The sequence below is a fragment of the Beta vulgaris genome, chromosome 3, assembly GCF_026745355.1.
Source record: "Beta vulgaris subsp. vulgaris cultivar EL10 chromosome 3, EL10.2, whole genome shotgun sequence".
NCBI classification, from domain to species: domain Eukaryota; kingdom Viridiplantae; phylum Streptophyta; class Magnoliopsida; order Caryophyllales; family Amaranthaceae; genus Beta; species Beta vulgaris.
In genome coordinates, this window is record NC_079204.1 from 14,429,505 (window position 1) to 14,444,877 (window position 15,373).

The 15,373-nt window shown below is 39.1% G+C and overlaps 1 protein-coding gene across 1 annotated transcript; it reads right to left on the bottom strand.

Annotated features, from left to right (window-relative positions):
* Nucleotides 1–5,214: 5,214 nt before the first annotated feature.
* On the bottom strand, nt 5,215–14,955 carry LOC130590762 (B3 domain-containing protein REM8-like). Its single transcript, XM_057393305.1, has 3 exons — nt 14,559–14,955; nt 5,499–5,641; nt 5,215–5,409 (listed from the first exon to the last, which is right to left on the bottom strand). The coding sequence occupies exons 1-3, from the start codon at nt 14,953–14,955 to the stop codon at nt 5,215–5,217; spliced, it is 735 nt and encodes a 244-aa protein (XP_057249288.1).
* Nucleotides 14,956–15,373: the final 418 nt, after the last annotated feature.

Here is a 15,373-nt window from a genome sequence, read left to right on the forward strand (position 1 = left end):
GCGGCGCGCGCGCGTGTGTGATAGCAAGCCCAAACCAAACATATCATCCAACCACAAAAGCATCTCTAGTCACAACTCAATAGATGGAAGGAGGGAGGAAGTATATAAACATGAAGAAATTCCCTCCCACAAGCAATGTGGGACAAACAAGAAAATGAGCCAAGGCTTTTCCAAGCCTTAACTCCAACAATCCCCCACAAAGGCTCAGAAAAGCAAAAGAAATTCCTGGGTAAGGAAAGGAAAGTACTTAAGCACCAATATCTTTCGATTTGAATTGATGCATAGTGAAATGAGGCAACAACTTACTATCTAGTGAGTGAATTACTCTTGAACTCACCAGAGTTCCGTTGAGACCCCCACAACACATACCTACCTTAAGATCGTGCAATCTCCGCGATACATCACAAGCGCTTTATAGCCATGCGCATACCTTGGGTCTAATAAGTGCTCTAGAAAGACAGCCCAGTCTTTCATAGAAGGCGGCTTAACCTCCACACTTACGTAGGTAGTCCATCAAGTGTTTCTCAATAATACCACCCCGGAGGGATATGGAACTATTAAGAGCAAAAATGCTCAACCTCTCAATGTATATCCATCAAGTGCGTCTCAGAAGCACCACCAATAGGCTATGGATAAAAGCACTACCATGTGTCATAGGGATGGGAAATGTAGTGCAAGTTAAGATTTCATGGCTTCGTTTGACCACAAACGGGTATCCACCATAAGATCTCAACTAATGGGCTTTAGCCCCATCCCCCTCGACGACTCTAGGACAATTCTCCTAGATAACCCCTTAGTAAAGGGGTCTGCAAGATTTCTTTCGGATCTCACATAGTCCAAAGAAATCACCCCATTTTTCAGGAGTTGTTTGACGACTCCATGTCTGATCCGTATGTGTCTCTTCTTACCATTGTAGACACTGTTCTTAGCAACACCAATGGCTGCTTGAGAATCACATGAAGAGAACAGGTGCACCCTGTCCTCCCCCTAAAGGAACATCAGACAACAAGTTTCTCAACCATTCAGCTTCTTGCCCTGCCAACTCGAGGGCAATGAACTCAGACTCCATGGTGGAACGTGCTATACAAGTCTGTTTCGAAGACTTCCACGATATAGCACCACCACCAAGGGTAAACACATAGCCACTAGTTGAATAATCTCATCATTACCAGATACCCAGTTTGCATCACAAAATCCTTCAAGAACAGCAGGAAATTTAGAATAGTGCAAACAAAAATCAACAGTTTCTTTTAGGTATCTGAGAAGACGATGAAGAGCACTCCAGTGTTCATTACTAGGGTTATGTGTATATCTACTAAGTCTACTCACTGCATAAGCTATGTCAGGTCGAGTACAGTTCATGAGGTACATCAAACTACCTATGATTTTCGCATATTCACTTTGAGAGACACTTTCACCTAAGTTCTTGGTCAAATGAATACTAGTCATAGGGAAAACTCAATGGAACAATATCAAAGGAATTAAACTTTTTAAGCACCTTTTCCACATAATGAGACTGGCTAAGGGAAATGCGACCGGAGACTCTCTTAAGTCTGACTCCTAAAATCACATCAGCTTCCCCAAATCTTTCATCTCAAATTTTGAAGAAGGAAAAGTTTAGTATCATTAACCACCTTTAAGTTGTTACCAAAAATCAGCATGTCATCCACATAAAGACATATAATCACACAATCTGATCCTATCAATTTTGAATAAACACAAGAATCAGAATTGTTTACAATGAAACCATTTGACACAACAGTACTATCAAATTTTTCATACCATTGTTTTGGTGCTTGTTTGAGACCATATAAGGACTTCCTCAACTTGCACACTTTATCTTCTTGACCTAGCACCACGAAACCCTCAGGTTGAGACATGTAAATCTCCTCCTCTAAGTCACCATTCAGGAAAGCAGTCTTAACATCCATCTGATGTATAACAAGTCATGAATAGCAGCAAGAGCAAGCAGGGTCCTAATGGTGGCTATCTTAGTCACAGGAGAATAAGTGTCAAAGTAATCTAGTCCTTTCCTCTGAGTAAAGCCCCTGATGACAAGCCTAGCTTTAAACCTCTCAATAGTTCCATCAGGTCTCAACTTCTTTTTAAAGATCCATTTACTATCTATGGTCTTCGATCCCTTAGGTAAGTCAGTCAACTCCCAAGTAGAGTTAGACACTATGGAATCTAACTCGCTCTTAATGGCCTCTTTCCAAAAACTAGCATCCACAGATCTCATTGCCTCATCAAAGGTCTTTGGGTCCTCTTCTATCATGAGCATAAACTAGTTCATCACTCAACAAGTCAACACAAGAACTTTCAGATAGAAAAGCAGTAACAAAATCTGAACCGAAGTCTTTTGCTACTCTAGGTCTCTTACTTCTCCTAGGCTCATCTACGAAGGAAGAACTACTAGCATGCATGTCAACTGAACTACTACTCAAAGTCAAATCAACAGGAATATCACTAGTAGGTAGAACAACATCATGCGTAGAACAAGTAGATAAATCAACAGCAGGAGAAGAACAAGAAGGCACATATGCAACATCACCTTTTTTCAAAGGAAAAACATGTTCAAAAAACTCAGCATCTCTGTACTCACAGATAGACCTATCACTCAAAGACATGAATCTATATGCAGCATGAGCATAACCAATGAATACAGCATCAAAAGTCTTAGGTCCTATGTTTGACTTTTTGTAGTCAGGAAGCCCAACTTTGGCTAGACACCCCCACACTCTCAGAAAACTCAAGTTTGGAGGATAACCCTTCCATAGCTCATAAGGGGTCTTATCTAACCTTTTGTGAGGAACTCGGTTAAGAACATGACAAGCTGAAAGAACTGCTTCCCCCCACATTTCATCAGGCAACCCAGAACTTACAAGCATAGCATTCATCATATTTTTCAAGGACCTATTTTTCCTTTCAGCTATACCATTTTGTTGGGGTACATAAGGGCACTAAGTTCATGAATGATTCCCAATTTCTCACAATGGTCATTCCAAGAGAAGTTCTCATATACTCTACCCCTATCAGACCTAACCCTCTTGATTTTCCTATCAAGTTGGTTTTCTACCTCGGCCTTATACTTCAAAAACGCTTCCCCTGCCTCACTTTTGGTCTTGAGAAGGTATAACTTAGTGAACCTCGAGTAATCATCAACAAAGGAAATATACCAGAATTTTCCTCCTCTACTTCTAGTGTTCTGAAAGTCAGCTAAGTTTGTATGAACCAAATCTAGAAATTGGGTGGTCCTTTGAGTCACGGTTTTGCAAGGTTTCTTGGTAAATTTTGCTTCAAGACAAACAGGACACTTAGAGAACTCGGTTGAGGACAGATTCACTAGTGGAAAAATGAAGAAGGGCTGCGCTAAAAAAGGCATGTAGGGCTGCGCTTTTTGACAGCAGCCCTTTCAGTAGCAGCGCTTCACTTTTTAAGTAGGGCTGCGCTAAAGCGCAGCCCTTAAGCTAGAAGGGCTGCGCTAGTTAGGAAAAAGCGCAGCCCTTCTAGCCCAGAAGGGCTGCGCTAGTTAGGAAAAAGCGCAGCCCTTCTGGGCCAGAAGGGCTGCGCTTTTTCCTAACTAGCGCATCCCTTCCTACCAAAAAAAAAATAAAAAAAAAATTTTTTTTTGTCATTTTTTTACTCATAATCTCACATTTTCTGAAATCCAACATAAGAGAAGAGAAACGAAACGAAAATACTAAACCCAAAACAATAAAAAGAATGAAACGAAAATGAAAAAAAGGAACAAAAACTAATATACAAAGAGAAATATACAATAAGTATACAAGAAGTATACAAGAACATTAATCAAAATAAACAAAGAGAAGTATACAAGAATAACATTAATCAAAATAAACAAAGAGAAGTATACAAGAATAACATTCAAAACAAAGAGAAGTATACAAGAACATTAATCAAAACAAAGAGAAGTATACAAGCAAGAACAATAATCAAAACAAAGAGAAGTATACAAGAACATTAATCAAAATATATAAACAAAGAGAAGTATACAAGAACATTATAGATCTGAAAAAATACAAGAACTACAACCTAATAATGTTTAAATACATAAAACAAAACCCAAATACATAATTTAAAGGAAAAAAAAAATTTCGGAAAAACTTAAAATGGGTATTTGGAGGTTTAAACGAACTCGGATGGCTTAAAAAGCCTAAACGTCACGGCATAGCGGTGAGTTTGACTCGTTGGCTCGTTCCGCTTCCGAAAAGGTATCACAATAGGCAATCGGACTCCGTCGCCATGTTTAGTGCAAATCATTTCAAGGTTTTTGTCGCAAATGTTTATGGGAGTTTTTGAGAGAGAAGAGAGGATGAGAGAGAAGAGAGGATGAGAGAGAAGGAGGAAAGGAATAATGAGGGACGTGAGAGAGGAGAGAGAATGAGGGATAATATATTTGACGAATCCCCGCTCAATATTTCAAAGCCCGCGATTCCGAAATTTCAAATTTTTTCAGGAAGGGCTGCGCTTTTTTAAAAAAGCGCAGCCCTACTAAGCAGAAGGGCTGCGCTTTTTAAAAAAGCGCAGCCCTTCACTAAGTAGGGCTGCGCTTTTTTAAAAGCGCAACCCTTCTTACCTACAGAAGGGCTGCGCTTATTTAAAAAAGCGCAGCCCTACTAGTGAAGGGCTGCGCTTTTTTTAAAAAGCGCAGCCCTTCTGCTTAGTAGGGCTGCGCTTTTTTAAATAAGCGCAGCCCTTCACTAGTAGGGCTGCGCTTTTACGAAAAGCGCAGCCCTTCCTGCGCAGCCCTTTATGTTTTTTCCCCTAGTGATTAGGAATCAATTCTAAGGTCCTTAGTCTCTTAATAGAAGCAACATTCACATGTCCTAATCTACCATGCCATAAATTTAAAGACTCAGCAATATAAACAGAACCACAAACAGTTTTATTAATAGCAGATACAGAAGAAGCAACATTTAAAATAAACAAACCCCCACTCAGATACCCTTTCCCCACAAATTCCCCACCACGAGTCATTACAACCTTGTCAGCCTCAAAAACAATTTTCAAACCAGCTTTGTTTAACAAGGCACCAGACACTAGGTTACGACGCATAGTGGAACATACAAGACATTTGAAAGGGAGAGGGTTTTTCCAGAGGTAAGTTTTAGAGTGACCTTTCCATGTCCAAGCACTCCAGCAGTTGCTGCATTCCCCATGTAGACGCACTCACCTTCTGTTGCATCCTGGAAGTCATGGAGCAGCTCCTTGTTCGAACAGAAATGCCTTGAAGCCCGGTGTCCAGAATCCAGTCAGAACGATTTTCACCAGATTTGCTTCAACAACCACAGCAGCAATAACATCATCCGAAACAGCAAGGTTAGCTTGAGGAGTTTCTTTTTGGACAGAACCTTGGCGTTGAGGACATTGGTAAGCCTTATGATCAGGCTTTCCACACACATAGCACACAAAGTCCTCTTTTGAATCTTACCACTTGGTTTGTTCACTTTTCCTTGCTTCTTACCCTTGTTGAATACCTTCTTGCCCTTACCCTTGAACTTATCAGAACTTGGCACAGCAACAGATTCCACCAGATTAGCTTTGGAAACATTGACAAGAGCCGAGTCCTGATTATCTTTGATTCGGTTGGCCTCTTCAATCCTCATATGGCTGATAGTTCCTGAAGAGACAGGAACTCTTTCCTATGCTTCAGATTGTTACGGAATCCCTCCAGGAAGGAGGAAATTTTTCCAGCAGAACATTAGCCTGGAAAACCTCACAGATTTTCATGTCCTCTTTAGAACATCAGCACATAAATTCTCGTAGACATGAACTTGGTCCATGACAGGTTTGTCATCAACCATTTGGAAAGACAGCCATTTTCCTACAACATATTTCTGTTTCCCAGCATCATCAGCCCCATATTTTTTCTCAAGGGCCTCCCAAATCAGTTTAGATGACTTATGAACCATGAACAAATCAAACAAATTATTAGTCATCAGATTAAGGAGATGGAAACAACTGTTTTATTATCTTTTTCATATTTCAGAATTTTATCCTCATTCTGCTTAATGACAGCAGAAGGAGAAGATGAATCAGCAGAAGCCGTAATGGCAGTGGGACAGTCATTGAAAGGACATAGTCAATATCCAGTTGCTCGAAAAACATAAGAAGTTTCTGAGCCCAGCGTTTGTATTATTTCCATCAAGGGACTCAAGTTTGGACAGATGAGCCATTGATTTGGTTGAACTTTCTGCCATTGCAAATTTAGTAATTGCTTTCAAATTGTTAGAACAAGAGTTCGCAAAGGCAGAAATAGATAACTTTAAGCTGTGCCGTGATAGGAGATCACTGACTTGAAAGCAATTACGGCCCGACAATGGTGGTTATCGATCTTGGCCGGAATGCTCCCCAAGGTTTACACAGCAGCTAAGAATGCCACCACTAGCAAACTAAGCTTTAGAGAATAGCACGAAAATTGGGGAAGAGAGAAGAGAAGAGAGGAGAGAAGAGTGTTTGTTTTTGTGTATATCTGACTGAACAGAAGGCACTGATTTTATAGGGAAAAATCAGGCCAAAAACGGGCAACAATCAAGACAGAATAATTGGGCGGATAATTAGGGATTGCCATGAATAATGTAACGGTCAAAACATTACAGAATTCCAACAGCCACACACGCATAGCTCCCGGGTCCAAAACTTTAGTTAAGTTAAGTTTATTCCCCAAAGCCCAAAGCCCAAAGCCCATGGCCCGGTCCGGGCGGGCGGCGCGCGCGCGTGTGTGATAGCAAGCCAAACCAAACATATCATCCAACCACAAAAGCATCTCTACTCACAACTCAATAGATGGAAGGAGGGAGGAAGTATATAAACATGAAGAAATTCCCTCCCACAAGCAATGTGGGACAAACAAGAAAATGAGCCAAGGCTTTTCCAAGCCTTAACTCCAACAATACTAACTTTATATCAACTTTTTATAAATTTTATTAATAGATAATTTAAGATATTAAAGATAATCTAAAGATAAGGGTATAATGACAAATATTTTATCAATTTTTTTTCTACTACAATAATGGGTTTGGGCATGAAATTAAGAAAATGAAAAAAAAAATGTGTAGTTTAGCATAGAGGTCTCCTTTAATTAACAAGTGTAGGGGATAAGTAAATCCTTAATAAAGTAAGCGCAATTTTATGAGGCAATTTGATGAATAATTAATGATGATTTTATTAACATAAAGTAAAGGTAATACAAAATCAATAATGTTAACAAAAAATTACCAAAAAAAAAATATAAAAAAATACATTTTATAAAAGTATGTCACAAGACAAATCTAACAAGATCTCACTTGACTATATTTTTCATTATGTATAAATCACAAATCAGTCAAAGTGAAAAGTGTGAATAGTGAAAAAGTGAAATTGTTGCATTTAATTTTTTAATACGAAATGGATGAAGTAATAATATACTCCCTCCGTCCCAATTTAGTTGCTACATTTGCTTTTCACAGTTACGAGATGCAACTTCAAACACCAATATCTTGAGTTACATATATGGAAAAAAATTATAAAAATTATATATTTGGAAAATACAAATTGGGACAAATCAAACAAGATCCAACATGACTATGTTTTTTCTTATGTATATGGAATAAAAGATAGTCAAAGTTATGACGTGAATAGTGCCTACGGTCAAAATGTAGCAACTAAATTGGGACGGAGGGAGTAACCGATAAGACTTGAATGTCGTAATATACAGAAGCGAGGGTAGAAGGATTCTCCTGATTAATTGTTGCTTATTGAATACCCAAATTAAATTACCTACTTAGATGCTCACCAGTGCAGATGACTCGTAGTTGTACGGTTTTATAACCGAAGAAATAAAAGGGTTCCCAGTTGGTGTAAAACCAATAACTCTATGCTCTTGGCCCTTCTTGTTTACCCTCCTTGCTAATGCTAACCCTTCATGCACATTTTAATAGGCATAGCTATTAGTACCGTATATATTGAATTGATATGACATCTAACACAGATTTTATACATGACAGATTACAAAATACTGTATCAATTTATTGAATACCCTTTTTAATTATTTAGTTGTTGCATCGATTTCAAGCATCTCTCCGTTACTCAATTTTAGTTTCGATTCTAGATTCAATTATAGTTGTTCTTCTTTTCTCCTGAAACTATCAATGAAACAAAGTTATGATGTATGTCAAAATCTGGCAAGTAAAAATGCTTACTATAACTATTCGTTTAGTATATAGCTGGATAAAGGGGTGGCGAGGGAGATGGCTAAACATAGAAGATACTCAGCAGCCAGAATCAAGTGCTAAATTACAGCAAGCTCACCTAGAGGAAAATAGAATTAATAGGAGTGCTTGGTGTTGGGTATATGGCATGATATAGAGCTCATGGAGGTGTATGAGTGTGGAGATGAGGTTGCGTAAAGGCAAAACGTCATATTGGGCTTAAGGCGAACTTTGAATGGACATATTTTTCAATATATAAATGATTTTGAGGTGATTCAAAGTGGAGGTGATAGCTTATTCCGAGAGCTTTCCAATGACAGGTCATATGCCCAATTCCGATAAGAAACGAAGAAGTTACGGCTGTTTTAAGTCTCGCCCGATCGGGTTGGGCGAGGGAGCCCGTTCGGGCCCGCAAGGAAACTGGGCAGCGTGTGTTTGTGGCTCGCCCGATGGCATCGGGCCATCTCGCCCGATCGGGCGGCAGGCCGAATTACGACACGGGCGTTTGTTGCCCGATTGGGCCCGGGAGCAAAATTCTTCGAGCGTTAAGCGCCCGATCGGGCGGGGTCTGTTTTGGGCCATTTTCGATCCGTAAACGCGGTTTTTTCGAGGGGGGTATAAATAGGTTCTCTAATACGCCTTTTATTGTATTATTCATCATTATTCACAGATTAGAGAGAGAAAAAGCTATAGAGAGAGTTCTTGAGCGCTTTTTTGTAATCTTTCTTGAATATTCATCGATTCCTAGTGCATATTCGTGGTTTTTCTACAGTTCTTGGGTTTCCACGTAAAATTTCTGGTGTGTTCTTTCCTGCTTTATTATTTGATATTCTATTATTGTTTGATATTATTCTTAGATTGATAGTCAATAGAACTTACAAGTGGTATCAAGAGCTAGGTTTGATTATTGTCTAGATCTAAAATAATTAACAATGGAGGATTCAAATATTAGAATTGAGAAGTTTGATGGGACAGATTTTGGATATTGGAATATGCAAATCGAAGACATCTTATATCAGAAAAATATGTATCAACCTTTGTCTGAAAAGCCTGCTGACATTGAAGAGGCTAAGTGGAAGGTACTGGATAGGCAGGCAGCTAGGCACTAGCGGTGGTGCGTTTGACATTGGCTCGGACTGTGGCGTTCAATGTCAAGGATGTCAAAACAACGGCAGGATTAATCAAAGCATTGTCAGATATGTATGAGAAGCCCTCGGCAATGAATAAGGTATATCTGATGCGCCGTTTATTTGATTTAGAGATGAATAATGGTAGTTCTGCTGCTGAACATATTAATGAATTTAATTCATTGATAAGTCAATTATCTTCGGTTAATATTGTCTTTGAGGATGAAGTGAAAGCCCGAATTTTGTTGTCCTCTTTACCTACTGCTTGGGAAACTGTTGTAACTGCTCTTAGTAATTCCTCTGGTAAAGAGAAATTGGTTTATGATGTTGTCCGTGATCTGATTTTGAGTGAGAGCATTCGAAGGAAGGAGAGTGGAGAATCATCTGGAGCATATAGTGTAGAAGGTAAAGGGAGGGGAAAAGGGAGGAACTTTCAGGGAAAATCGGAGTCAAAGGGGGACCGGAGTAAGTCAAAAGGCAGAGCTAGTGTTACTTGCTGGGGGTGTGGTAATGAAGGATATTTAAAGAGATATTGTCCTAGGAAAGAGAATGGGAAAGGGAAGAAGAAGGTTCAAGAAAGTGATGATGAAGAAGAAGCATCAACTAACTTGATTTCTAGGTACGATTCCGATGCTTTGATGGTACGCATGGATGATCAGGAAGAGTTGGTTGGGTGCTCGGGATCATGGGTCTTGGATTCGGGTTCTTCTCATCATTCCTCACCACGCAAGGAGCTGTTTCGGAATTTCAAATCCGGAAAACATGAAAAGGTCTATCTTGCGGATGGCAAGACAGTGGAAGTCATGGGAAAGGTGATGTGAGTGTGAAACTCACTCATGGTGGCTCGTTGGAGTTGAAGAATGTCAAATATATCCCAAGATTGAAGAAAAGCTTGATATCGGTACCCCAACTTGCTACATCGGGTTACAAGTAGGGGTGTGTAAAAATATCCGATCCGAAATATCCGATCCGAAAATCCGCCGATCCGATCCGAAATTTCGGATATCCGATCCGATTTTAAGATTTCGGATATTTCGGATCGGGTATCCGGAAAAAAATTTCGGGTTTTCGGATCGGATACGGATCGGGATTTTTCAAAAATTTCAACGTGCCCGATCCGAAACCCGGTATCCGATCCGAAAATCCGGTGATCCGATCCGAAAATTTCGGATCGGATTCGGATCGCAATTTCCCCGATCCGAAATTTTCGGATATCCGGATTTTCGGATCGGATCCGATCCGATATCCGACATTGAACACCCCTAGTTACAAGGTTGTGTTTGATGGTGGTTCTTGGAAGATTGTCAAGGGAGCAATGATCATAGCTCGTGGGACAAGGAGTGGAACACTTTACACCATGGGGAGCACAATAAAGGGGTCCGAGATGGGGATGAGAACTTCATGTAAAGTGTCGTTTGATCGGAAAACTATCGATAGTAGGCTAAGGGATGAGAACCGTGGTGAAGCGGTATCCCGGTGGCAAATTGACCGGTAAGCATACAAGGTGAAGGACGGCACACAAACATGATGTGCCGGAAAATCCTAAGTGGAACAAAGGGTGTATTGTTCGAGTGGGAGCAATGTGAGTTTGCTTTTAGAACAATGAGAAGCTTCTTTGGCTCTGGTGGTAATTGGTTTTATTGAAGTTTGAGGAGACTTCAATGTGCTTCTTTGGTTGGAGAGGAAGTGGTTATTTTCCTTAGTTGTTGAGGAAAGGATCTTCATTTGGTTGTACTTGTCTCTAAGGTGATCCGACCTCCGGGGTAGGAGGGTGTGTAGGTTCATGGAGTGATGGTGCAATGATTTGGAGTTTAGTCATTAAGAACCAAAGTCGGTGTAGATTTTGATGTGTTTGAATTGGAGTTGGTGCAAACTTCAATGTTATTTTCTTTGGTGTAGAGGAGATGTGTTGTCATGGGATGCTTAAGGTATGTCATGGTTTGGACATGACTAGAGATTGCTTTTGCAATGGGAGTTGTGCGTAGGATGATGAATGAGAGGATGATGAAGGTATGAAGTTTTCTTCACTTACACCTATCTCCAAGTGGGAGATTGTTGGGTATATGGCGTGATATGGAGCTCATGGAGGTGTATGGGTGTGGAGATGAGGTTGCGTAAAGGCAAAACGTCATATTGGGCATAAGGCGAATTTCGAATGGACATATCTTTCAATCTATAAATGATTTTGAGGTGATTCAAAGTGGAGGTGATAGCTTGTTCCGAGAGCTTTCCAACGACAGGTCATATGACCAATTCCGATAAGAAACGAAGAAGTAACGGCTGTTTTGATTCTCCCCCGATTGGGTTGGGCGAGGGAGCCCGATCGGACCCGCAAGGAAACTAGGCAGCGTGTGTTTGTGGCTCGCCCGATCGGGCGGCAGGCCGAATTACGACACGGGCGTTTGTTGCCCAATCGGGCCTGGGAGCAAAATTCTTCGAGCGTTAAGCGCCCGACCGGGCGGGTCTCGCCCGACCGGATCGGGCGGGGTCGATTTTGGGCCGTTTTCGATCCGAAAACGCGGTTTTCTCGAGGGGGTATAAATAGGTGCCCTAATACGCCTTTTATTGTATTATTCATCATTATTCACAGATTAGAGAGAGAAAAAGTTATAGAGAGAGTTCTTGAGCGCTTTTTTGTAATCTTTCTTGAATATTCATCGATTCCTAGTGCATATTCGTGGTTTTTCTACAGTTCTTGGGTTTCCACGTAAAATTTCTGGTGTGTTCTTTCCTGCTTTATTATTTGATATTCTATTATTGTTTGATATTATTCTTAGATTGATAGTCAATAGAACTTACACTTGGAGGAATAATTGGACATCTGCAATGGGAGGAAAGGTCTTGATAGTGGACAGAGCGTGGAAAGAAGGAACCTCCAAAGATCGAGGAAAAGAAGCTGCATATGGTTGGGTTATGTTGAAACCCATTGAAAGTCCACTTCTGAGTATCCCATATTGGAGAAACATGAGAGAATAAACCACTTTATAAGATTAAGAGTTACTCCCCCTATCACCAATTGGTTTTAGGATGGAACCTCCTAGCTTGTAAGTGGGCTAAACTCTCCTCCTCCTTATTGGGTTACCCATGCCCATTTTCATATAATGAAAAAATTAACATGGTATCAGAGCCCGGGTTGCGGGTCTCGTCTAAACTGGATATTTGATCACAGATGTGAAAACTATCATTCAGGATATTAGAGTAAGTTTAGGTAAATTTTAATCAGTCAATTTAATACATGTTCCTAGAATCAAGGTAAACTAAGCTCACTTCTTAGCTGTTGCAACAAGGAAAGAGTGAAGGTGGCCTTCTATGTTGTATTATCCTTTGTCAAAAAAAAAAAAAAATCTATTCGTTTATGATACTTCTGTCTATATATATTAATATTCTCATGGGAAACGTTAACTGATACTTGAAAAAGACATTCACAATTGATGGACGACCCACATCAGCCGGAATACAAATAAAGAAATGGTAGGACTCTATTAATTAAATGGGCCAAGTGTTCATAGGAATATAGAAAAAATTGGACTCCAACGCCATAAGTTTTGACTAGTAGCCACAACACCACAAATTGACATGGGTGCAATGAGTGTCATAAATGACGCCCAAACTAACTTTTCTTGACACATTTTAATGTGATTTAGGCTTCTAATTAATGAAAAAAAAGGATAAATGAATGAAAAATCGAAAAAAAATGGTAAGAATTCCCCGGCGCCCTTAAAAAAAGGCTAGCTCAGATCCGATACCATTTATGACACGCGCTACACCCATGTCAATATTTTGTCGTGTTTTGGCTACTATTAGTGGTGCTTGGTGCATCAGCATTAAGGGTGATAATCGAGTCGCGTAGCTCGCGAGCAAATCGAGCTCGACTCGGTCAACGCTTGGTCAAATCTCAACTCGAGTTGGCTTAATTAGCTCGAACTCGAATTTGCTCGACACCTTAACTCGAGTTGGATTAGCTCGCAAGCTAGTTGATAATTTTTTCTTATATATATATTTTTCTAAGAATTTATTTTATATAATATAAAAGCAGATTCGACTCGAGTTGGCTTAATTAGCTCGAACTCGAATTTGCTCGACACCTTAACTCGAGTTGGATTAGCTCGCAAGCTGATTGATAATTTTTTCTTATATATATATTTTTCTAAGAATTTATTTTATATAATATAAAAGTTTTTAAAAAATTTGAGAAATAAGGTCAATTTATTAAGCTCAACTAAAATTTACCTCATGATACCTTCATGATCAGACTTCATAAACTAGTAACATAAGTTTAAAATAAATAACAATTTAAAAAATGATTTTTAAGTAGTCGAGTCGAGTTAGTCGAGCTTGAGTCGAGCTAATTGAGCTCGACTCGAGTTGCAAAAATACTTAATGAGCACGAGCTGAAATAGAGTTTGGCGAGTTAACGAGTTTTCGAGTCGAACAAAATTTTCGAGTTTTTGAGTTGAGTCGAGCAGGACCTTGATCAACTTGCTCGATTAGCAGTCCCACGCCATAGTTTATGATGTTGAGGCCAATTTTGCTATATGATATGAAATTATTTCTTTTAAAGTTATATGACAATCATTCATGGACATTAAGTTCACTATTTATTACCCTTTATGTACTTTTCTTTTGTTGTTCGTATTTGAAATCTTTCTATGAGAAGAAATTGGTTAAGGGTGGAAAAATGGTCGGAAACGGAGATTGTATTACTGAGGGTAGTCTTTTATATAACCTACATTGTCATTTAACGTAATATAAGTGATAGAGTATAAATCTATTCTTGGGGCCTCAACCAAAAGCTTAAGCTGATGGTTGAGGCCCCAAGAATAGATTTATACTCTATCACGCGTCAAAGGACCAACTCAACCAAAAGCTTAAGCTGATGGTTGAGGCCCCAAGAATAGATTTATACTCTATCACGCCCCCTCACGCAAGAGCCCTTTGGGCTTGAAGTGTGGATGCAGCACAGGTTTCCTTCATACCTGGCGCTAAATATTCCACTGAGAAATGAGGGGTGGATGAGATTCGAACCAGTGACATTTTTATCACGTTGGCTCTGATACCATGTCAAAGGACCAATTCAACCAAAAGCTTAAGCTGATGGTTGAGGCCCAAGAATAGATTTATACTCTATCAATAAGTATATAACCAATCTGAAGACTGAACTTATGCTACCATGCAAATAATTATAATAATGCTATTAGAATTTCTGATTCAAGAAACTAACCTTCAGGTGGATTATTGTTAATAAGATGTGAGGGATGATTGGATGAAGCAGCCATCAACTCGAGTGGTGCATCAGGGATTGGGAACTCACGCTCACAAGCAGTAGGATCAAATATTAAAACGTCAAAAACCAAGTCTCCTACATGTCTAAATACCACAAAATCACCCACTTCCATATTATGTTCTTGACAAAATTTCTCCCACCCATCTTTGAATTTCAGGTTAACATTATCAAGCTTGATGACCCAACTTTGTCCTCTCTTGTCTCTTAAGATGACAGCCTTTTCATTATCATCCTCTAGTTCAAGTTCATCTCGTAAATAATATAGGAAGGACTTTGGAATTGACTGCATAATGAAACAATTAACAACCAAAACATTAGTTACCCATACAACCATTATAGGTCTTTTTGATGTTGGAAATATTCTATCATTTGATAACAGACTAACAGTCATACTATTCCTACATTCCTCCCATAGTCCCATTACTCATTTATTAGGGATATCGTTATTCGTTACTCCTCAAAAATTGCCCTATTTTTTTATTTTCGTCGTCTTTATACTATATATTGCTCTCTATTTCTTTTAAGCTCATAATATGGTCACCATAATCCTCCTTTGTTTTTCTCCTACCCAGCATGTTAAAGTATTCATCACATCAATAAAACATTTTAATAAATGGAGAAAAAAAGGCAATTAGGATAAATAAAAAAAAGCAACAGAAATATATATATATATATATATATATATATATATATATATATATATATATATATATATATATATATATATATATATATATATATATATATTATAA